The sequence below is a fragment of the Muntiacus reevesi genome, chromosome 10 (genome assembly GCF_963930625.1).
Source record: "Muntiacus reevesi chromosome 10, mMunRee1.1, whole genome shotgun sequence".
NCBI lineage: Eukaryota > Metazoa > Chordata > Mammalia > Artiodactyla > Cervidae > Muntiacus > Muntiacus reevesi.
Genome location: NC_089258.1, coordinates 33957861 through 33981948, shown reverse-complemented (window position 1 = coordinate 33981948; position 24088 = coordinate 33957861). Strand labels below are relative to the sequence as shown.

The following is a 24088-nucleotide window of genomic DNA, read 5'->3' as shown; positions in this document are numbered from 1 at the left end:
ACACTGTAAGCAGGGCAGATGGAGAAACAGCTGATAAACAGGTTGTCCAGACAGCAGACTCCTAGCTTTGCCTCTGAAGTGAAAGTAAAAGTTGATCAGCTCTTTGCAACCCATGGACTGTAGCCTGCCAGGCTCCTCTGTCCACGGAATTCTTCAGACAGGAGTATTGGAGAGAGTTGCCATTTCCTTCTCCAGGGGACCTTCCCAACCCAGGGATTGAACCTAGGGCTCCTGCATTGCAGGCAGATTCTTTACCTCTATAGCAGTGGTTCTCAAAGCATGGTCCCTGGACAAACCGGGGGTGTGTGGCATGAGGACCTGCCAGTAATGCAAGTCCAGGCCCCACCCTAGACCCAGGAGTCTGAAATTCAGGGCAGAGCCTAGAAACCCGGACTTCCACCAGTCCTCCTAGAGACTGAGGCACCCTCAGATTTGATGGCAGCTGCTTCGTGCGACAGGGTTTTCCCCTGAAAGCCACGGGGTTCACCCCAGGCTGCCCTGGGCTGAGCCTCTCCACTGCCCTCCCCACCTCCGCTCCCCTGGACCTCAGACCACACACCTCCACGTCTGTCCTGCTCAGCTCCTATGTGGCCTCCAGGCTCCAGGCAGAAGGCACAGCCTCCGGAAGCTCCTTCAGCTCCACACTACCCTGGGTTACAACAGACTGACCGGGGCTCCCAGGCCCTGTGACGGTCTCCTGGGAGTGTGGCCCCAGGCTGGCCCTGCCTCTTGCAGGATCCGGCGGAAAGGGATCGGAGGGGGCTGCAGCATCCGGCCGGCGCCTGCCGCAGGGTCCTTACCCGCATGAGACTGCATATGCTCCAGTAGGTTGTTGTAGAATTGGAACTGGATCCCGCAGGCGCCGCACGTGTAGGGCTCTGTGGGGAGAAAGAGCGGCCGTTTGAAGGGCCGCACAAACCCCAACGCCTTCCTGCTGGGCCGCTGCGGGCCACTTGGGAGCTGGGCACCCAGACACGCAGGGGGCGGTGCCCTCGGGGCTCCCCATCACTAGCTAGCAAGGGAGAGGCTGGGGAGGAAGGAGCGACGGAGAGAGGAAGGTGGCCGGTGGCAGGCCGTCGAGTGCAGCCACGGGGCATTTATCGAGGGCTCACTGTGTGCCGGGCACTGTTCGGGCGTTGGGGACGACGCAGGGCAGAGAGCGCATCTTCTCGGCTCCCCAGCCTACCTCTCTCTCTCTCGCTCTCTCTCTCTCTCGGCTGACGGAGGTACACGGACGGCTCAGTCTGCTGAGCGGCTGACTGAATGAAGGTATGAATGAACCAAAGACAAGACGAGCGACCCGGAGGGAAGGGCAGAGAAGGCGGGAAGGGACGAGAGAACAGGGGAGAAGCGGAGAAACAGCGAAGGGCCAGAGAAGCAGGGATGAGACGCAGGAGGCGCGGAGGGGACGGAGGGGGGGAATTATGAGAGTGTATACAGACAAGAGCTCGTGTGCAGGGCCTGTTATCTTTCCATCTCCGCGTGCCTGGCACATGAATGCGAAAGGAAGAGAGAAGAGAGCAAAGGCGAGGAAGGAAAAGAGCAGGATGATGGCGGAGGTGGGGCTCGGGGGCGGCGTCGTGAGGCCAGCCCCGTGGGCAGGAAGGGGAGGCTCTGTTTCTGCAGGGCTGGGGGTGGCAGAGGCAGGCTGTCCACCCCTCCACCCACCTGGGCTGGGCCTACCCCTGCCTCCACCAGCTGCCGGCTCTGCCTGGGAGGGGTCCGGAGAATGTGGCGGGCTGAGTTCACTCCCTGCCCTGTCCTGCCCTCTCCAGCCCCCCGACGGGACCCTCACTTACTCTGTAGGAGAGGGAAGGGATTGGAAATCAGGGGACTTGCAGTTTCTGCAAAAGAGAAACAGTTTAGCTAAGTCTCTTCCAGTTCTGGTGCTCGGGGGCCGACTGTCATGATTTCTGTTCTTGGGCAGCCGCGAGCCAGATGGGCTCTCAGAGAAGGGGGAGGCGGGTGTCTGGGGTGGGGCTGGGCATGGGGTGTCTGGGGTGGGGCTGGGCATGGGCAGGGTGAGATCAGCCAGGGCCATCCTTCCAGGACACCCTCAGCTCTCACACAGCGAGCCCACTGAACACCGTGAGAAAGTACCCACATGTGGCTGCCCGTCTCAGGACAGGGAGCTGGGACGGCTTCTAGGTCAGGGCACCCAGGGTGGACACGTTTGATACCAAACACCAGGGCAGCCAAGGGAGCACTGCGCTTTCCCTTCGTGTGTCTCCATCCTCCCCTCTGTCTGCTGGCAGCTCCCCGAGCCTCTTGGTATCGTCAGGTGAGCCTCACGGGCAGTGGGCAGCAGAGTGGGGCAGACGGACTACCCCGGGGAATCCTGGCTCTACCACTTACAAGCTAGGGGCCCAGGGCGACAATCGATCTCTCCTGAGCCTCGATTTCCTCAACCGAAAAGCAGGGATAACAGTAACACTGACCCTCGCTGGCCGTGTGGCAAGGGTGAAAACAGGTAAGACACATAGAGCTCTGAACAGGTGCCAGACACACAGTAAGCACTCAATAAATGGTGGCTGCCAGCAGGAGCGGTGCCTCGCGCCGTCCCAGTTCTGAACATGGACTCTGATGGAAGGAGAGGCAGGGGCTGCAGTCTGGCTGGCTGACAGCAAAGGCTTGCAGGAGACCAGGGTTTTGGTCCCGGCTCTGCTGCTCATTCCTGCAAGGCCTGGACCAGTCACTCCATCACTTTAAGGCCCACCTTTCTGAGAGGCATTCCAGTTTTCAAAAGGATGAAGCAGTTTGGAACAGCTGATGTTCTCTCTAGTTTAAAGGACCATGTCAACATTCTCGGGGCTCCCACAGCATACCTCACTGCCTGTCTCGGACACTGACTCATGAAATCGTTTGGTTAACTTAACCCTGCCACCCCGCCCCCCCAAACAGTGTGGATACAATGTGGATGTGTATCTCTTCTGCAGGGCCCCGACTAAATGATCCCCGACCACAGGGACGTGTGTTCCACTTCCACTCCGCAGCAGAAGAGAAACTCAGAGGCGAGCCCAAGCCACCAGCTTGCCGATGGTGGAGCTGGGGTCAAGCCTGAGCTGCAGCTCTGGGCACCGTGAGGAAGACTCTGCGTGCAAGCCTGAGCCCCCGCGTGTTTCATAAAGCCCCTGACTCACGGTCAAGTCGCGTTCATCATCCGTCCACACCCAGCCAGGCTCAGCAGGGCGCTGAGCACTGGCCAACACCTATCTGGTGAGTGAAAACTTGGAGCGAGAAAGGGAGCGATGCCTTACCTTCGTGTAAAGAAGTATGAGAACAGAATCCTTTTCACACTCTGCCTCGGCTGGCACTGTGCAGACCAGCCTGCTGTGCCTTTCTCGGACAGAAGCTGACTGTGACCGCTCAGGGCTCCGCCAGGCTGGCCCCAGGTCTGTCTGTCTGTCTGTCTGGGGACAGCGGCCTTACGGTTGCTCAGTTCTAAGGTGCCAAGGCTCTGTCAGGGTCTGGCAAGAGGCAGCCACCAGGGGGCGCCAAAACACCACCCGGAACCTCAAGCAAACCTACTTGGGCAGGTAAGGCTAGAAGGGAGCCTCTGGATGTTCCCAGGTCCAAAGGGGGACCAGAACATGGGGCCTCTGGCTCCTGGGCCACAGCTGTCTACTGTACCCGGTTTGCTTCTCCTGGAGAAAAAGTGGCTGCAACGTTCACCCTATAAACACCAGCAATGGCTCAAAGAGGGCCAGGGGACAGGGGAGTTTTCTCTCTCCACGGAAAGACAAAGAGGAGCCCCAGTCCCCAAGATGCTCCTGGGACCTAGAGGGACGTGCCTGGAAGAAAGGGACCCTCCGCTTCTGCCTGGCCCTGGCCGCCTTCTAACTCTCTGCCCCCAGCCTCCCCCCAGCACCCTAGCCCAGCACAGACCACAAAGACCCCGGAAGCACAGGACGGCGGTCCCGGGGCACACCGCTCACCAACTCACCGCTGGAGTTTTGGGAACTGCTGTTCGTCTCTTCAAAGTGGTTTTGTGCTTTGCCTTCTACCCGCCGACTGAAAGCACTTTCTGCTGGGTGGGGGAGGGGAGAGAGCAAGAAAAGAAAACCACCACAGTGACTGGTCAGTACCAGGTCCAGAGAGGGGGCACGCCAGAGAGGGGGGAGGGCTCGGAGGCCAGGGACGTGGGACCTGCCCCAGCCCGGGGCTGGGTGAGTGCCTGAGGCTTTATGCTTGGGAACCAGCACAGTGAGGGGCTCCAGAACCCCAAACCACACACTTCCAGCTTCTCAGGCTCACCTGAATTGCCGGACACCGCCTCGGGACCCCAGGAGATCCCCCAATAGTGCCCCGGGTGGGCGGAGGTCCAGGACCATGGGGTGTGACTGGGATGTGGGCATGCACATGAGGTAAAGCTGATGCAGCAGATGGCGAACGGGCCAGGGTCTCCCATCTCTGGCCCCTGGGGAGTCACAGGTGCCTTCTAAGTGATGTGGACCCACCAGAGCGCAGGGAGGGTGACAGCCTGCTTTCTGGCGGTGGCTTGGGCAGAGCAGGAGGGCCTGATGGCTGCTGGGGCCCCTGGGTGGCAGAGAAGTCGTGACAGGCAGAGCCGGGTCAGCAACAAACCCTGGGAGGCCAGTGACCAGGTGAGGTCTGTCTGGTCAGGGTTCACCCAGGGAAAGGGACTGGCTTCCCAAGTGATTTCTGGGGTGTCCCCACGGACAAGGGGCGCCTTCCTGAGTGGCTCCCATAACTCCCTGTAAATACTGGAATCAGAGACAGGGCCCAACCAGGTGGAAACACCAACTCGGTACCCATCCCCCACCTGCAGAGGCACTCAGACAGGGTATCTGAGCTGGCCACGGCTTTTCCAAGCTGCTCATCGGGGATGCTGGAGGCGCCAGGAGACAAAGGCTTCTGGGAACAAGTCAGTTTGGGATAAGCATCTGACCAACAACTCGGGTGAGGGCAGCAAAGGCTCTGAGAAGTTCGACCGGAGAGAGACCCGTCTAGCTTTGTCTAACCCAACCTTCTCAAACATAATTGGCAACTGAAACCCATTTAAAAAACATGAGGGACCTTCCTGGTGGTCTAACTGTTAAGAGTCTTAGCTTCCAATGCAGGAAGCATGGATTCAATCCCTGGTCGGGGAACTAAGATCCCATATGCAGCCAAAAAAAAGGAGAAAAGTAATAATATGAGATTTCTTAGTATCTCTCAAAAATGGTGATCCTGGGAACCAACTTTGGCAAGTGTCATTGTCCCCAGGCCGCCCGACACCAGGAAGGCAAGTGCTCAGACTGTCAGGGGCCAGTGTTCCAGACAATCATTGGGGTGATGGGAAAGAAAGCCAGAGATGGCTCCTACAGGCCCCACTCAATTCCCCTGTGCCTGACTCTGACAATGCCCTCTGATGCAGCTTCCTTTTTGCAGAGGCTGTCGAGAACATCACAGGCAAGACCCTCTCTTCCAAATGTGTCTGTAAAATGCCTGGGCTGAGCGCTACACACCTGCCCGCTTCAAGATACTATCTGTAAATTGGCAAAGAAAGCCCTTCAATTCTTTATCTAGGGCAAAGGGGAGGGACTCTTACTTATGAAGCCCCTGCTGTGAGCCAGGCACTGATCCACGTGCATTATGTCCATGGTCTCCCTTAACCCTCCAAGAGCTCTGTGAGATCCACGTTGTCACTCCCATTTTACAGGTGAAAACCCAGAGAAAGTGAGGCTGTCGATTTCCTGGGGCTAAGTTCCTAACCCCCGAAGATGGCAGAATAAGGAGATTTCATTCCCGGGACAGAGCCTTCCTCTTTAAAAAGGTCTGGGGCAGGGGAGTGATTCCTGTCTCCACCTTCTCTTGTACGCATGGAATGGTTACCCATCTGTGGAGGATTTTCATGCAGCCTGACCAATATATTGGTAGAATTTAGCACATCTGAGGTTACAAACTATTATAATTAATCTCCTATGGCTCAGCTGATAATGCAGATTTTGATCAGCTATTCCTGCTGTAGGCACCTCTGCCTGAAAACCACCACGTGGCTCTGCAGGGGACCCCCCCGTGCAGGCACACACACACGCGTGGGAGGGGCCGGCTGTCTGTTCTAGCATGAGCGTTGCAGTGGTCACTTCCAGCTTCAACATGCCGGCTCTGGCTCACGTCCCGTGCAGCTGGTAACCCAGGTGTGACACCCACCGCGAGTCTCATATGTCACATAAAGGCAGCCAGAGGCAAGCCCCACGGCTCGCTGGAAGCTTCCATGGTGACACTGGGTTCCAAGAGCTGCCGCAAACCGCACAAACCCTATAGGCAGTTCTCTGCAGAAACTCCCAGCCACAAGGTCAAGAGTAAAAGCAAGACATGAAAGCCATGATCCTTAGTTGAGCTGGTATCTACCACTAGTAAGTCTGTGATGACCAGCCTGTTTAACTCATTTATGACTACTGTTGCCAAACCCCAGCTCTTCTCTACACAGTACCTGAAAACGGTTACCTTCAAGGCTGATTACTTACACTCCTTTAGGGAGATGTAAGCACAATGAGTGACTGAAGTTGCTCAGTCGTGTCCGATTCTTTGCGACCCCGTGGGCTGTAGCCCACCAGGCTTCTCCGTCCATGGGATTTTCCAGGCAAAAATACTGGCGTGGGTTGCCATTTCCTTCTCTAGGGGATCTTCCCAACCCAGGGATCAAGCCCAGGTATCCCGCATTGTAGGCAGACGCTTTAACCCTCTGAGCCACCAAGGAAGCCCAATAAGCATAGCTTCAAAATTTGGGGGGGAGCTCCCCAGGTGGCGCTAGTGGTAAAGAACCCACCTGCCAATGTGGAAATGAACATTTTTAAGAACCACATCCTTGCTCCTGAACCAGAATAAGGCAGCACAGCTCATTCCTTGGCTGTCCCGGTCCAGCCTCCTGACTTATGTGAGTTCTCCGTTGACTTGCTTGTACATTCCATGGGTGACTTTGGGCGTCCTGAAGGCACCTGAAAGGCCCGTAGTCCCAGAAGGACTATGTCACCACTCCATCCTACATCCCACCTCTCTAGGCAGGCGGCCCAAGGCTCCTTCCACCCAGGCATGAATCAGGATTCCCAATTAGCTGGTTCTCAGCACACAGTGTGTTTCAGCAGTTTTCCCTGATGACTGGTAAGAATGGCTGGGGTGCGCCATTCACTACCTGTTCACCCTTCTGCAATCTGAGCCCTTCCTGCATAGACTCAGACACGTTTCCTGTCTAGCAGGTTTCCTGCTAGGCCATGGTTCAAAGAGGGGTTTCACGAGTAGTACCCGGTAGAGAGGGGCCAAGAGAACAGAGCTCCCAGTCAACCACTCTTCTTCATGCAGAGCAGCTCTTTGTAGAAATGAGTTTTTAGACTGGGTTTTCTTAAAGATGGGGAGGAGGTGCAAACTCATGCCAAGAAGTTCCAGGCAGGTGATGTAAATGGATGAACTGGGCTGGATGTGAGACAGACAACAGCGTGATCACAATGAGAAATGGCGCCTGCCACGTGGCCATTGTGCTGGGGAGGCAGGAGGGAGCAGTGCGGACTGTGGAAAACTGGAGAGCACATGCTCTGTGACTCCGCCTCAAGGCAATTGGCTGCCCTGCAGGAAAGTGAGCCCAGGACTGCCAGATCTGACTTTTCCACGTCATCGAGAAATCAAGTTTCACAAGAACATCTAACGTTCAAACGTTAGCAAATAATTAAAACAAATTTAAAATCCTGTAGGCCATGACTTATGAAAAAACACTCTCTTGCTTAAAAAAATTAGTTTGCAAACTATCTTTGACAACCCTCTGACTTAGGGTAAGAAAACCCAGACTCAGAGAGGCTAGGTGGCTCGTTAGAATCACAGAGCCAGCAGGAGGCAGAGCAGGGACCCAGATCTGTCCCAGAGAGCCACGGGCCCTCCACCCTCGCTTTTGCAAGGGAACAATGACCGCGGGCACTGCTGTGGCAGGGGGGGAGGGGGCGGGGAGCGGAGGGAGCGTGAAGGGGACAGAGGCCGTTGGTACCTGCGGTCGCCTTGCTTGCCGGAGATCCCGAGTTTGGAGTGCGGAACGTCTGGGTTTGGGTGGCTGGAGGGGTGCGGTGTAAGAGGGTGGTGCATCGGACCACGGAGGCCGGAGCCTTTTTCCCCGACTGGTTCGTCTGGGTCTTCGCTGCCACGAAGCGTGGAGATGGGGAGACCTCTGGATGCGAACACTCGGAGCCCGTGTCTGGATCATCCGGTGGCTCCCACCCGGGGGCGGTACCTGAGAGGGTCACGCTCTCAGTCGCCGAGGACCCTTGGGGCTGAGCCACAGACCCCTACGCTCAAGGGCCGAAACGCCTCTCTGGCTACCACCTGGAGCCCAAGAAAGTCTAGAAGTCTAGAACCTTCTCCGTCTTCTCCCTGAGCGAAACCTGATCGCCAGCTCACACTCACCATGACCTGGAGACCACTGACCAGTCCACACCGTAACCCTTGACCAGCCCAGGCTCTGAGTGTCTAAGAACTCACCCTGGGACCCATGCTTGGGGCACCTGGATGAGTCAACCCAGGTTCAAATGAACTTTCTAAAATGTAGGTCCCTAAGCCTCTCTTCCTTCTAAGGCAGGCTGGCTCAGAAGGCAACAGAGAGGCAGAGACTAGCAGGGCCGACTGGCTGGGGTGGGGTGGGGCTGGGGAAGGGAAGAGCAGAGGGCTGATGTCGCCCCGTGGTTTCAGGGGAAGGGGCGCGTGGTGCTCCTGGACACTGCCTGGGATGGATGCCCTCAGGGGACAGTGCTCGACCCGACGACCGATGCTTTAAGGAAAATAAGTGCGGCATCTCCCTGGCGGTGCCAAGGGCAGCTTATGTCACCGATTCCCAGACGCCCTGCCTCCCTCGCCTGCATCCTCTGCAGAAGCTGGGCTTCCTGAGAGCAGGGGTGTGTGTCCGGGAGGACCCGACCCCAGGTGGTCTCCAGCGCGGGTGGTCTCAGGTGGCATCAATCTGCCCCCTTCACACGGCCCAGAGACATGGTTACTAGTGGTGGCAAGCCCTTGAACATGCCCACAGGGCCACCTTCAAACCAAGAGGGGAGGCAGTGGCTTTAGTCAATTGCAACTCTCTGCTGAGGGTGAGAGTGCACCGGGCGGCAAGAGAAGGGGCCCCTCTGGTGCTGACCGGGGCTCACAGGACCCGCGGCGGTGGGAACACCTGGAGGGCAGCACCTTTGCCGCAGAGCCTGGCTGGGGCCTGAAGGACCCTGCCCTGCAGCCTGCCGCGGCGGAGAGCAGAGGCCGCCTCACCCCCGCTCCCAGGGCAGTGCGCATCCTGGGCACAGATGCTGCACTCGCCGCCTTCACTGCCAAAGGGCAAACGGGCGCTCTCTGTTCCTCCACTTCTGCCCATTCCTGGCCGGAGGGGAAGCGCAGGCCCGGAGAAGCAGGAGGCAGGGCCGCGTTTAAGGTCGCACAGGACTCAAGGCCCTGAGCTGGGCTCACAGGACTCAGGAGCCCCCTGCCCCTTTGGGGAGTCACTGCCTTCCCAGCACAGCAGTGGCCAGATGCCAAGAGCTGCGGGTGGGGAGTCCTTCAGTCGTGGCCCCTAACGACTGAACCTGCCCCCCTGAACTCGGAAAGACATCCCCCAGGCTCAGACTGCGGAGAACACAGTTGTCGTCCAGTACTCTCTCCCCAAGCCCCCGCCCCACGTTCTGGATTCTTACTTTCTTAATCAGGACCTGGAGAGGGGCAAGTGGAGGATACCTACAAAGGTCCCCTCTTTCCCTCTCCTTTCCTTTCAGAGAAAGGAACTTGAAGGCCCTGAATCCAACTGGAAGGCGGCTCATCTCACACTTTCCAATTTTTTTTTTTGGCCATAGACTAAATCTACACATCAAACCTTGAGGGAAATATCCAGTGTCCCATCTCTGATTTCTCTCCCATTTCCCTGAAGCACAGTTTGGGGACCACAGCTCATGGTTCGCTGTAATGGAACCAACAGTGTGTGTGCTGTGAGCCCGGCCCACCTCTGAATTCCAGGTCAGTCACCTCTGGCCTCCGTGGTCTTGGCCTCAGTTTCCCCACCTCAACTCCGCCGATAAAAGTGGGGCACTCACCTCTGCACTACCGACCTCATGGGGATTTTATGAGAATCCACACAAGTCACAGAAGCACCTTGAATACTCTTCAAATGTAAACAGGTATGAAAGGTATTTTTTTAGAATTAAGGAAGTTAAGGCCCAGAATGCTTAATAAGCTTACAGCCACACAGAAAGTCAGGGCCAGGATGGGATGGGGCCCAATGCTGCCAGCTTCCCATGGAAGCCTTTGTGTAAGACCACGTGGTCCCCTTAGGCACTAACACAAGCTCAAAGGACAGAGAATTTTTGAGCCAAGAACAGAGCACGTTGCTTGCCCTCTTAGGCCTCATCTCCAAATGCAGAATGGTTTCCAGTAGACCCTCTGGATCAAATGGTCTTCGAACCTGCTGTCAAAATCCTGGCACCCATGTGCAAGAGCCCGTGTCCCTGTGGCAGGGAGCTCAGGACACCCAAAAACACTTGATACAATGAACCCGGGGGTGTCACCTGCTTGCTTTGGCCTGGGACCTGCCCACCTTCTGCCCCCTCAATCTACAATGCCCTAATCTTCCAAGCTTCATGGCCTTTGCTCAGGCTATTCCCTCTGCCTAGAACGTTCTTCCCTCGTTTCTGCCTGGATCACTACTGCCGGTCCTACATACTTCCAAATAAACATCACTTCCATCGGAAGCATTCCCTGATACCCTACTTGGTCATTTATCTTTCAGTCCCTTCCCCTCTTCCCTTCTAAGATCTGACCACCACCAATAGAACATATTGTGTGATCTTTCAACCAATGTCTTTTCCCCGGTTATCCTGCATGTTCTGTGAGGGAGAGACTCCGCCAGTTTGGCCCAACCAGGGCTCATTCCCTAGCACACAGGAAGTGCCAAAATAAGAGATTTCCACAACATTATTAACTACCTTAACCTAATTGACACTAAACTCAGGGAACACTCTTCCCAGCTCACTTTATGAGGCCGGCATTACTCTGAAACCCAATTTAGACAAGGACATTATAAGAATGACAAGATGAGATGGCTGGATGGCATCACTGACTCAATGGACATGAGTTTGAGCTCTGGGAGTTGGTGATGAACAGGGAAGCCTAGCGTGCTGCAGTCCATGGGGTTACAGAGTCGGACATGACTGAGATACTGAACTGAACTGATTACAAGAAAAGTAAAATACACTGCTGGCTGAAATGTAAAATGGCATATTGTCTGACTGTTTCTTAAAAGTTAAACATACACCTATCATACGATCCAGACTAGGTAGTTATACAAGAGAAATGAAAGCAGCTGTCCATAGTAAGACACATTCAGAGCAGCTTTATTTATATTAGCTCCAAACTGGAAACCACCTAATGTCAATCCATAAGTAAACAGATGAAGGAAACTGTGGCATCCGTATCCAGACAACGGAGCACTACTATTCACCAATCAAAAGGAATAAACTACTGATACATTTAAACATGGATGAATCTTTAAACAAAAGAAGCCAGGCCCCACCACACATAGTAGATAAGATTCTGTATTTGCAATATTCCAGAAAATGTTATGGGCCTTTTTCCCTGGTGGCTCAGTCAGTAAAAGAATCTGCCTGCAATGCAGGAGATTTGTAAGAGACAAGGGTTCGATCCCTGCGTCAGGAAGATCCCCTGGAAGGAAATGGCAACCCACTCCAGTATTCTTGCCTGGAAAATTCCACGGACAGAGGAGCCTGGCAGGCAACAGCCCATGGGGTCACAAGAGTTGGACACAACGGAGTGACTAAACCACCACCACAGAACATGCGTAAATTAAGCTGTAGTAATAGGAAGCAGAGCAGTGCTGGCCTAGGAAGAGAGAAGAGCTGAGTGAGGGATTACAAAAGGGCAGGAGGAAACGTCTGGGGGTGATGGGCATGTTCATTATCTTGACTGTGGTGATGGTTTCACGGCTGCATACATAGGACAATTTATTTACTTTAAATGAGGTACTTAATTGGATGATGACATATTAATACTTCTGGTATCTTAAAAACACCAGAAATATTTACTTTCTTCATTGTGACCATGATTAATGGACCAATGACTGAATCTGGGGCACTCTCCTAATCCTAGGACTGTAGTTTCCCACTGTTGAAGGGTCAGTTTTGGAAATGATATTAAAAGCCGGGTAAAACCCTAGGGAATTTTAGATAGAAGTAATCAGAAGACACATACTTGACAACCAATTAACTCTACGAACTACCTTAGGTCTCAAAGTAATGTAGATGCCTTTCCGAGAAAAAGAAGCTTAAAAAAAGAAGTCATTCTTCTGGAGAAGAAGCATTCGAACTCTGTAATGTTTTTTAGTTCATTTCACGGTTTTCTGATAATCAATGTATTTTAATAGATAACAGGCATGATAATTTTTTTTTTAGAAAAATCAATCCATGTAATTCACCACATTATCAGAATAAAAGATAAGAATCATAGGATCAGCTCAATAGATGTAGAAAAAACACATAACACCAATTCATGATGAAAACTTTCATAAACTAGAAACAGAAGGTAACTTTCTTAACAGATAAAGAGGTATCTATGAAAACCTATTTCAGCTAATACAATGCTTAACGATGAAAAGGATCAAATTTAATGATGAAAATTCGAACCCTATGATTAGGAACCAGGCAAAGACATTCACTCATTTCATTTATTCAACATCTAACTGGAAGGTCCTAATTAGTATAATAGGAAAGAATAATTAAAGGAATACAGATTAGAAAAAAAGATGTAAAGCAGTCTTTATTAGTAGATGACATGAGTATGGACAAGAAAAATTTCAAGAAATTTACAAAAAAGCTAACAGAACTAACAGGTGAAGTTAACAAAATTGTAGGATGCAAATTCAATATATATACATTAATTGTATGTAATAGCAACAAAAACTGAATATAAAAAAATCACAGTAGCATAAAAAAACACAAGAAACTCAGATATAATGTAATGAAATACGTGCAAGACCTCTACTCTGAAAATATAATTACTGCTAAGAGAAATGTAAACACACCTAAACCAGTGAAGAGACGTACTATGTTCATGAATTGGAAGATCAAATATCATGAAATCTATTCTCCCCAGACTGGTCCATAGATTCAGTGTAATCTTAAACAAAATCCAAGACGTAATTTTGTTGCAGCAATTGGCAAGAAGACTAATATTTATATTGCAAGGCAAAGTTCCTTGTTTCATAAAAATATAAAAGGTTGAAAAACTGGAAGCACCTGATTTAAGACTTAGAGTAAATAAGACCATGTTGGCATAAACATAGGCAAATAGCTCAATGGAACAGAAATAGACTCATACTTACTCCTGCATTCAACTGATTTTCAACAAAGGTCCCAGTGTAATGTAATATATAAAGGACAATCTTTTCAACAAATGGTGTTGGAACAACCAGATATCCATATGGCACAAAGTGAATCTCAAATCATACCTCTCATCATTCATAAAAATTAACTTGAAATGGATCGGAGACTAAAATGCAGAAGCTAATAGTAGAAAGCTTCTAAAATATAATAAAGGAGAATATCTTCACTACTGAGGTAGACAAGGATATCCTAAATAGAATTGAGAAAACACTAGTCATAAAAAATTGATAAATTAGATCATTAAAAATGAGAAACAGCTGCTCATCAAAAGATATTGAATGAAAATCAACAGTCACACCAAAGACTGACAGAAAATGTTCATTTTATATATATACTCAAAGCTTCAGCTTTTCCAGTAGTCATGTATGGATGTGAGAGCTGGAACATAAAGAAGGTTGAGAGCCAAAGAATTGATGCTTTTGAACTGTGGTGTTGAAGAAGACGCTTGAGAGTCCCTTGGATGGCAAGGAGATCAAATGAGTAAATCCTAAAGGAAATCAACCCTGAATATTCACTGGAAGGACTGATGCTGAAGCTGAAGCTCCAATACTTTGGTTACCTGATGCGAAGAGCCAATTTATTAGAAAAGACCCTGATGCTGGGAAAGATTGAAGGAGGGAGGAGAAGGAGATGACAGAGGACGAGATGGTTGGATGGCATCACTGACTCAATGGACATGAGTTTGAGCAAGTTCCAGGAGATGGTGAAGGGCAGGGAAGCCTGGCGTGCTGCAGTCCATGGGGTCGCAGAGTCGGACACAACTGCGTGATGGAACAACAAAATATACACATATATATATGATGAAGAACCTGGATCTAGAATATATAAAGAACTCCTAGGGACCTCCTTGCTGGTCCAATAGTTAAGACTCTTGAGCTTTCAATGCAGGGGGCATGGGTTCAATCCCTCAGGGGAGCTAAGATTCCACATGGCATGGAGTGTGGCTAAAAAAAAAAAGAACTCGTACATTTTAACAATCAAAACAACCCAACCAAAAAAATGGTCAAAAGACTCAACAGTTTCCAAAGTAAAATATACAAATGGCCAATAAGCAAATGAAAAAACGCTCAACATCATTAGTCATTAAGAAAACACAAATTAACACCACAGTGAAATATCACTACACACTCACCAGACTAGCTCGAATTAAATAGCTTCCTACCACCAAATGTTGGCAAGAATTCGGAGCCAGTGGAACTCCCATCCACGGCTGGTGGGAGTCTAAGGTGCTACAGTCATCTTGGGAAATGGTTTGTCAGTTTTTAAAAAGGTAAACACGCTCTCCCCTATGACCTGTCAATTCTACTCATTGGAATTTATCCAAGAGAAATGAACACATATGTCCACAGAAAGCCTGGTACAAGCATTTCCATAGCAGCTTTATTCGTTAATAGTCTAAAGCTGGAAACAACTCAAATGAACAAGCAAATGGCTAAACAAACTGGTATTTTCATACAACAGAATATTGCTAAGTAGTAAAAAAAAAAAAAAAATGAACTGATGTATACAACATGTATGAATCTTCTTCCACCCACAGTCAGCCTACATTCCTCATGCTCTCACCAGACCCAGGAGCTCTCAAGGCCTGGCCCTGGTTACCAGTTGATGAAGCCATTAAGTCCAGCCCCCAATTCCACACAGAACCTGTGGACATACAAATCGCTAGCTCCAAAGGCCACTGGAGGGGCTACTTCTTGGTCAGCTTTAAGAATCAGTCCTCTGTTGCCTTTAGCCTAAATCTCTCACGCTGTATTTTTAAACACAGATGATCTCAGAGTCTCTAGACTTCAGCAATAAAGAGATGCATTCAACAAACAGATGCAGAAAGACAAACAGAGTCCACAACAGAGAGAACAACAAAACGAGGAACGGAGAAAGAGGGAACAGCCCCTCAGGAGAGAAGTACCTGGATGTTAGGGGGAAAAGAATCAGGGAACAAATGACGTACCCGTTCCCACTGTACCACCTGACACGTGATGCTCGAGAACTTCATAGTTACAAGTATGGGTCTGCAGGTTGCTTGTCAGGGCTAAAAGCCAAGCCCTTCTTCTTCTTAACTCCATGATCTTATTCAACTTGTTCCAAGAGTCATTTGGGGGAAGAGAAGAAACAGCCCTGAAAGTTTCCTCCAAAGACTGAAACCCAAGTCGCAGGCTGGCTTTGGAGCTAACACTACCGTGAGTGCACTTTGGGTAAGTAACTGTTGATGCACCCTGGGGAGCAGGGGTAAGCAGGTGTCCATGCACAGATGCCCCTTTCCCCGCCTGTGGAAAGCGGGGGCCTCAGAAGGGTCTGAGCGATGGAGCTCAAGCCACAGCCCCAATGCCTCAGCAGCAGCAACATGAATGGGCAAAATGGATGGGGCAATGCCCACCAAGCGGACCCTGGGCCCTCTCTCCCCCACTCGCAGGGCCTTGCCAGATAACCCACACATCCTTAGCATGGGTGGTGGGACATGCTCCTCTAGCTGGGCACTGCAGATGCCCACCTGAAGGTCCCCTTAGAAAGAAATGACTTGAACCCAGACTCCTGGGCTGAAAAGACCTTGAGAGCTCCCGTAGGAGGGAAACTTGAGCCCAGAGGAGGGAAGCGACAGACTCAAAGGTCATGCTGCAGTCAGGGGCCAAGCAGGACAAGGATCTTAGGGGAGCTGCCTCCACCACCTTCCGGGGCTCTGAGCACCTCTCCCTGGGCACCTGGAGGCCCTCGGGGGGTCACGTGCCTGCGCCAATGCCAAGGCTCAAGGAGGGTTGGGCCTCCCACACTCCGGACACCTTGAACCCTGATGACCTTGCATAATCCCTCCCCCTTCCTGAACCTAAATCTTTCCACCCACTGACTGTGGAGGGAGAGCCCCACAGCTCTGTTGGGAAAAACAAAAGCAGAGATACTGGCAAAGAGCTTGTAAACATTCCCCCCTACTGCCCTGCAATTCTGGTTAAGCCCCGCCCTGTCCGGACTCTGGTTGAGAACTGAGGGCTCATATTCTTGGGGACCTAAGGATATTCTTGGGGACCTCTGACACCCAGAAAGGAAGCTGGCAAATCGCAACGGAAGGCCAGGATGTCCCTGGGGTAGTAGGGGTCCTTAGAACCCTTTCTCTCCCAGGCCAGGGGAGGAGGGAGAGATTGGGGGCCAGAGCCAGGATGGGGCCTGCCCAAGGCCACACACAAGCCTGTGACCCCACTGGAACTGATAACCCGGGCTTCTGAGGCCTGGCCTGGCACTCCTTCTGACTTCTCACCCTTCCTACCTCCAAGGGCAAAGCCAAGGGCAAAGCCAAGTCTCATCTAGCCAACCATGCTCTAGCCTGCGTTAGGCCCCGCACTGGTTCAGACTGAAGGTGCTGGCTTTAGGAGTGGGGACTCAGGAACCACATGATGCAGAGCTGCTTAGAAGATGGCATCACTGACTCAAGGAACATGAGTGTGGGCAAACTCTAGGAGCAAGTGAAGTACAGGGAAGCCCACGTGCTGCAGCTCATGGGGTTGCAAAGAGTCAGACATGACTTAGCAATTGAACAACAAGAAGAAGAGCTAAGGACAAGGGCCCCGAGGGACTCAGGCAAGTGATGCCCACTGTTCCTAACCCCAGATCCCCAGGGGCCCCAGGCCTCTGAGACCTTTGGGGGAGGTCTCAGGCTTTCCTGGCTTAAGGGTGGGAGTTTACCAGCTCCTGCAGGCAGGTGGCCCCAAGTCAGAGCTGGATACCAAGAGACTGGCCCACCCTGCATAAGCTCACCCTTGCTTTCGCCCTCCCCTGGCAAAACTCCAGAGCCTCAGCCTATGGCTGGCCCACCCCTCCCCCAGGCAGAGAAGGTACTCACTGATGGGGGCATGTAAGGCCACGTGCTCCTGGTAGGGCGTGTAGTACTTGTACTGTTTTCCGCAGAATTCACAGGTGTAATTGCCGGTTTCTGACCAAGAAGAGAGAAGTGTGAGAACGGGCGCCTGGTTCCCATCCAGAAGCAGCAGTCTGCTCCCTCCCAACAAACTCCTCATTCTTGGACCACCAGCTAGAATCAACAGCCCCTCTGAGTCAGACTGCCTGGGTTCAAATCCCAGCTCCTCTATCTCAAGCTGTGCGACTTTAGGCAAATCTCTTAACCTCTCTGTGCCTCAGTTTTCCTATCTGTAAAATGGGGGTAACAGGCCCACCTTATAGGGTTGCTGTGAGGATTAAATTTGTATGTCACATGCTTAGAACAGTACCTGGCACACACTGTCATCAGCCATTGCTCCACCCCCAGGCCCTGGTGCTCAGGAAACGTGTGGGGACCTGACTGACCTCCAGCATCAACCTCTTCATCACCCCCTGTTCAGGCCTTGCCCTCTGCAACAGCCACACCTGGGTCCCCTCATCTCCAGGACCTGCCCTGCCCCCAAACACCCTCCCACCCCCTGGCAGAAGGGGTCACCTCTTCCTCTCGGGTCCCACCGGACTTTGTCTTTACCTCTCTTTTGGCACTGCCTAACTTCTTTCTTCTTAAAAATTTCTGATGTAATATTGTTCACTGGGGGAAAATTATAAAATACTGATAAATACAAATACAAAATTTTAAATATAAGAGAAACTTCAATCATCTATAATCCCCAAACAAAGGGTAGCAGGTACCCCATAGGGTGGAACGTTCACCTGGCCACTTGCCCGAGACCCCGCCTCTCACTCCCATCTCATCTCTCACTGACATCAGCCATCAGTCTTCTGCGGGCCTTGAATTAACCGGCCCTGATCTATATGCTCCTGGTAACCTGGTGCATTCAATTGACAATATTTTGTGGACATCTTGCTCAAATCAATAAGCATTGATCTCCACTGCATTTATTGGCTGCCTGGTTCCCACTGGACTTTGAAATTTGCTGAGCCAGTCTCCTAAACCAGAGGACACTGAGATTGTTTCAAAATTCTTTCCTTATTAAAAAAAAATGCTGCGATCTCCATCCTCGTAGAAATTTTTGCACATCTGCTCATTATTTTTGCACATCACTGCAAAATAAAGGTTATTGCCCATAATCTGTGCATAATACTTCTTCAGGATAAATTAAGGGTGTGTATTTTTAAGGTTTTTGATCACCAAAGCACCAACTACTTATTGAAAGGTTGGGTCAATTTTCATCCCCATAAGAAAAATATGAAAACGATTGTTTCCAAAGTGAAGGACTATCATCTTCTTACTGTGCCTGAGAGGGAGAAATATATTGCACTGCTGATTTTATTTTCCATTCCTCCGAGTTCTAAGGAAGCTATTTTTCAGGATTAATGAACTATGGTTTTTATTCTTTGGCTTTCCTATTTGAATTTACAGTCAATGTTTCTATAGGCATGTTTACCTTGTTAAAATCGCTAAGAACTCTATAGATTAAGGACATCAACATTTTGTTCTGTAAGTTACATGTATTTTTTCTTGATTGGTTTCTTAGTCTGTTTACATTTTTTTCTTGGCATACAGAAGCTTTAAAAATTTTAGTAGCTAAATAATTTTTGTAACCGAATCACCAACACTGAGAAAGATATATTATTTGCTCTTTGTAGGCTTTTAAGTTGTTAGATCAACTGTTATTAATTGTCTTATTCAGACTCTATATAATCTTGTTTCTCCTCTCGCTCTGTCAAAGACTAAGTGCTGTGATCAATTCTTCCATTTGATTGTGTTTCTAAAATTATTTTGTAAATTAGATATAATGTCGTTTGATGCAGACAGGCTCATGAGATCAAAACCTCCGCTGTGAACTGGATCCTTTATTAATGTTACACTATTTTCTAACACTGCTGCTGCCGTTTAGTCACTAAGTCATGTCCGACTCTTTCGGGACCTAATGGACTGTAGCCCACCAGTGTCCTCTGTCCACAGGATTTCCCAGGTAAGAGTACTGGAGTGGGTTACCACTTTCTTCTCCAGGGGATCTTCCCAGCCCAGGGACTGAGCCTGAGTCTCCGCGTTGGCAGGCAGATTCTTTACCACTGAGCCACCGGGGAAGCTCTATTTTCTAACACAGTGCTCCTCAAATGATGGTGCTCCCTCATCAGCATCACCTGGGAACCTGTTAGGAATGCAAATCCTCGGGGCTTGATCAAGGTTTTCTGAAAGAAAAATCCTAGGTATGGGATCCAGCAAATTGTGTTTTAACAGGTCCTACAGAGAACCCTGAAGTGTGGGAAAGTTAGGAACTACTGCTCTAATTTTTAATTCTACTGTTTAGTATTTGCCTGGTATTCATATTAATATTATTAATTCTTGATAATGACTTTGTTAGATTCTTCCTGCTACTTGTTCACACGTGTCTAAAGCCATTATCCTAAAACTTTTTGCACTTTCATTTATCAAACAGGTACTCTTGCTAAATGCTGGCACAGAATGTTGAGCAAAAACAGTCATGGTTCCTGCCTCTAAGGAGCTTACAGTCTAGAAATGGAGAAAGGAAATTCAAATAATGACACAAATTTAAAATTGGAACCACAACAGGTGTTCTTAAGGAGATGTTAAGGAGTGCTATGGAAATCCTAGCAGGGAATTCAGTTAAGTTAAGAGAGCAGGGAAGCGCTCCCTGGGAAAGAGAAGTAAAAAATAAGGAATTAACTAGTTATGTCTCTATTACACTAGTAGCAACTGGATGTTGTGGGTTTTTTTTTTTTATTGCACCATGTGGCTTGCCAGATCTTAGTTCTCTGAGCAGGGGTTGAGACCAGGCCCGAGCAGTGAAAGCACTGAATCCTAATGACTGGACTTCCATGGACTATTTTAAATTAACCTGAGAATCTCTGTCCTCTAATGAAGGAAACTACGACATCTGCTTTTACTGCTATTATTGACTTGGCTTTACGATTCTTTTTTGTTTTTTGTTTTTTTTCATGCTGTACCCTTTCTGGTTTATTCCCTTAGGTTTTGGTTGTTTGATGTATGAACTCGTTTCTTTGCCTTTCCATTATTCTCTGGTACTCCATCATTTTCCAATATTCTCCATTGCTTTTAGATGGTCTAAAAGATACATTTCTCTAATTTTTATAGTCAGGCAAGAAGTGCTATTTTTATATCTATTACGATTGACAAAGGCAGTTCAACTCAGTAACTCTCAAACTTTAGCCTGAATAAGAATCATCTAGAAAAGCTGTTACAACAGATTTCTGAGCCCCACTTTGGAGATTCTGATTCCACAGGTCTGGTGTAGGGCCTGAGAATTAATATTTCTAACAAGCCTCCAGGATATGCTGATGCTGCTGATCTGGGGACCGCACTATGAGTAGGACAGGCTTAACCTACTTCATTGTATCCCTCACCTATTCCTTCCTTCTCAGTTTTGAAAGTTCATTCTTAATATTTTAGAATAATCTCTGTCTTCCTCATTTAATTTTATAATCACATTTGCAACATTTTAAACTTACTTCTAGTTTACCTGGGTTCAGTATTCACCACAAGTCCTCCTGTACTATGAATTCAGTTCAGTTCAGTTCAGTTGCTCAGTCGTGTCCGACTCTTTGCGACCCCATGAACCGCAGCACAACAGGCCTCCCTGTCCATCACCAACTCTCAGAGTCCACCCAAACCCATGTCCGTTGAGTCGGTGATGTCATTCAACCACCTCATCCTTTGTCGTCCGCTTCTCCTCCTGCTCTCAATCTTTCCCAGCATCAGGTTGACTCATTTCAAATGATCCAGCTCTTTGCATCAGGTGGCCAAAGTACTGTAGTAGTTTCAGCTTCAGCATCAGTCCTTCCAATGAACACCCAGGACTGATCTCCTTTAGGATGGACTGGTTGGATTTCCTTGTAGTCCAAGGGACTCTCAAGAGTCTTCTCCAACACCACAGTTCAAAAGCATCAATTCTTTGGCGCTCAGCTTTCTTAATAGTCCAACTCTCACATCCATACATGGCCACTGGAAAAACCATAGCCTTGACTAGACGGACCTTTGTTGACAAAGTAATGTCTCTGCTTTTTACTATGCTGTCTAGGTTGGTCATAACTTTCCTTCCAAGGAGTAAGCGTCTTTTAATTTCATGGCTGCAATCACCATCTGTAGTGATTTTGGAGCCCCCCAAAATAAAGTCAGCCACTGTTTCCCCATCTATTTGCCATGAAGTGATGGTACTATGAATTAATGTCTCATAACTGAGCCCTTAAATCTCTTCAACCAGTCAGTTCATTGGAGTATATCTTCAAGTAATTTTTTTGAAGATGGGTTCACAGGAGAAACAGCCTGATTTTGAGCCCTTGCTTTTTTCTTTACACATAAATAAAAATTTGTCTAGATAGAAAATTCTTCAGAACATACTCCACGATATTTCAGTATTTAGTATTGTAGGGAAATCTGAGGCAAGTCCACCTTGGAGTCACTGAGTCACTTGAAAATAACTTGCTTTTTTATTTCCAGGTGCCTGTATGGTTTTCCCCCTTATATTCATAAGGAGTCACTAATATCTTTCAGTTATGGGTCTTTTTATATTGACTACCTAACATGACAAGCCTTTGAATCTGCATACATAGGTCTTCCTTTAGCTGAGCATTTATTTCTTCTACTGAGTCTTTGGAGCATTGCTTCTGGCCCACTGGTAGAGGAACACCAATGACCTGGAACAGGTTTCCTGTTCTCTGTATTTATCATGTTTTCCTCTTACGATGCTCATCTGTTCAAGTTTGTCTTTCACATCATTAATTCCGTCTCTGCAGACCAATTCTGCTCTTTACTATCTAAAATGAAGACTTTAATTACATACCGATTCTGTCCTTCTATTTCATCCCTCCCATTTTTTTCATCTCACTTCTCTCTGCCTTTTCATCTTGTTGCTTTGCTTCCTTTCTCATGCAGGTCATGTTATGGACTGAACTGTTTCCCACCCCCACATTTAGATGTTGATGCCCTATCTCCAAAATAGATGTCAATGTAGTGCTATTTGGAGTTGGGGCCTTTGGGAAGTAATTAGGTTTAGATGAGGTCATGAGGATGGAGGCGGGGGGTGGAGGGGGTCCTTCATGATGGAATTAGTATCCTTATAACAAGAGGCACCTGAGAGCTTGCTCTCTTTTTCTTCTCACCATGTAGGAGTACCGCCAGAAAGAGGGTCCTTGGACCAGAACCCAACCATACTGTCACCCTGATCTCAGACTTCAGCCTCCAGAACTGTGAAAAAAAATTAATTTCTGTTATGTAAGCCAGTCTGTGATACTTTGTTATGGCAGCCAGACTGAACTAAGGTCATATTTTCTCATACTTGACTGTGCTTGTCCAACAGGATTTTCTTCCAAGCTCGTTAGTTCATCACTTTCAGAGGCATACTCTTCCTCTAGGTCTCCTAAATTCTTTTTCTTGTCATGCAGAATTTTCGTAATTCCCACGTTTTCTTTTTAAAAAAAACAAAACCCCAAAACTGTTCAAGTCACTCTTCCTTCAGTTCAGTCACCACTCAGTCGTGTCCGACTCTTTGCGACCCCATGGACTGCAGCACGCCAGGCTTCCTGTCCATCACCAACCCCTGGAGCTTACTCAAACTCATGTCTATCGAGTCGGTGATGCCATCCAACCATCTCATCCTCTCTCGTCCCCTTCTCCTCTGGCCTTCAATATTTCCCAGCATCAGGGTCTTTTCAAGTGAGTCAGTTCTTCGCACCAGGTGGCCAAAATATTGGAGTTTCAGCTTCAGCATCAGTCCCTCCAATGAATATTCAGGACTGATCTCCTTTAGGATGGACTGGTTGGATCTCCTTTCAGTCCAAGGGACTTAACACCACAGTTCAAAAGCATCAATTCTTCGGCGCTCAGCTTTCTGGATAGTCCAACTCTCACATCCATACATGACCACTGGAAAAACCATAGCCTTGACTAGATGGACCTTTGTTGGCAAAGTAATGACTCTGTTTTTTAACATGCTGTCTAGGTTGGTCATAGCTTTTCTTCCAAGAAACAAGCGTCTTTTAATTTTATGGCTGCAGTCACCATCTGCAGTGATTTTGGAGCCCCCCAAAATAAAGTCTCTCACTGTTTCCACTGTTTCCCCATCTATTTGCCATGAAGTAATGGGACCAGATGCCATGATCTTCATTTTTTGAATGTTGAATTTTAAGCCAACTTTTTCACTTTCCTCTTTCACTTTCATCAAGAGGCTCTTTAGTTCTTCTTTGCTTTCTGCCATAAGGGTGGTGTCATCTGCACATCTGAGGTTATTGTTATTTCTCCTGGCAATCTTGATTCCAGCTTGTGCTTCATCCAGCCTGGCATTTCTCAAGATGTACTCTGCATATAAGTTAAATAAGCAGGGTGACAATATACAGCCTTGATGTACTCCTTTCCTGATTTGGAACCAGTCTGTTGTTCCATGTCCAGTTCTAACTGTTGCTTCTTGACCTGCATACAGATTTCTCAGGAGGCAGGTCAGGAGGTCTGGTATTCCCATCTCTTGAAGAATTTTCCAAAGTTTATTGTGACCCACACAAAGGCTTTGGCATAGTCACTAAAGCAAAAATAGATGTTTTTCTGGAACTCTCTTGCTTTTTCGATGATTCAGTGGATGTTGGCAATTTGATCTCTGGTTCCTCTGCCTTTTCTAAATCCAGCTTGAACATCTGGAAGTTCTCGGTTCACGTACTGTTGAAGCCTGACTTGAAGAATTTTGAGCAGTACTTTGCAAATTACAAAGATGAGTGCAACTGTGAGATAGTTTGAACATTCTCTGTCAATGCCTTCCTTT

The 24088-nt window shown here is 49.0% G+C and overlaps 1 protein-coding gene across 13 annotated transcripts in view; it reads right to left on the bottom strand.

The window, feature by feature from the left end:
- Nucleotides 1-24088, bottom strand: part of ZNF618 (zinc finger protein 618) — a 198373-nt gene that overhangs the window by 24377 nt on the left and 149908 nt on the right. For 2 of the 13 annotated variants that reach the window (XM_065946757.1, XM_065946755.1), the window contains exons 9-14: nt 17863-17922; nt 17236-17325; nt 7976-8215; nt 3944-4027; nt 1800-1844; nt 801-878 (exon numbers count right to left, since the gene is read on the bottom strand). In XM_065946757.1, coding sequence (XP_065802829.1) covers nt 801-878; nt 1800-1844; nt 3944-4027; nt 7976-8215; nt 17236-17325; nt 17863-17922 — 597 coding nt within the window. The remainder of the gene's footprint in view (nt 1-800; nt 879-1799; nt 1845-3943; nt 4028-7975; nt 8216-17235; nt 17326-17862; nt 17923-24088) is intronic. The other 11 variants (XM_065946756.1, XM_065946758.1, XM_065946759.1 and 8 more) reach the window with 11 other exon arrangements.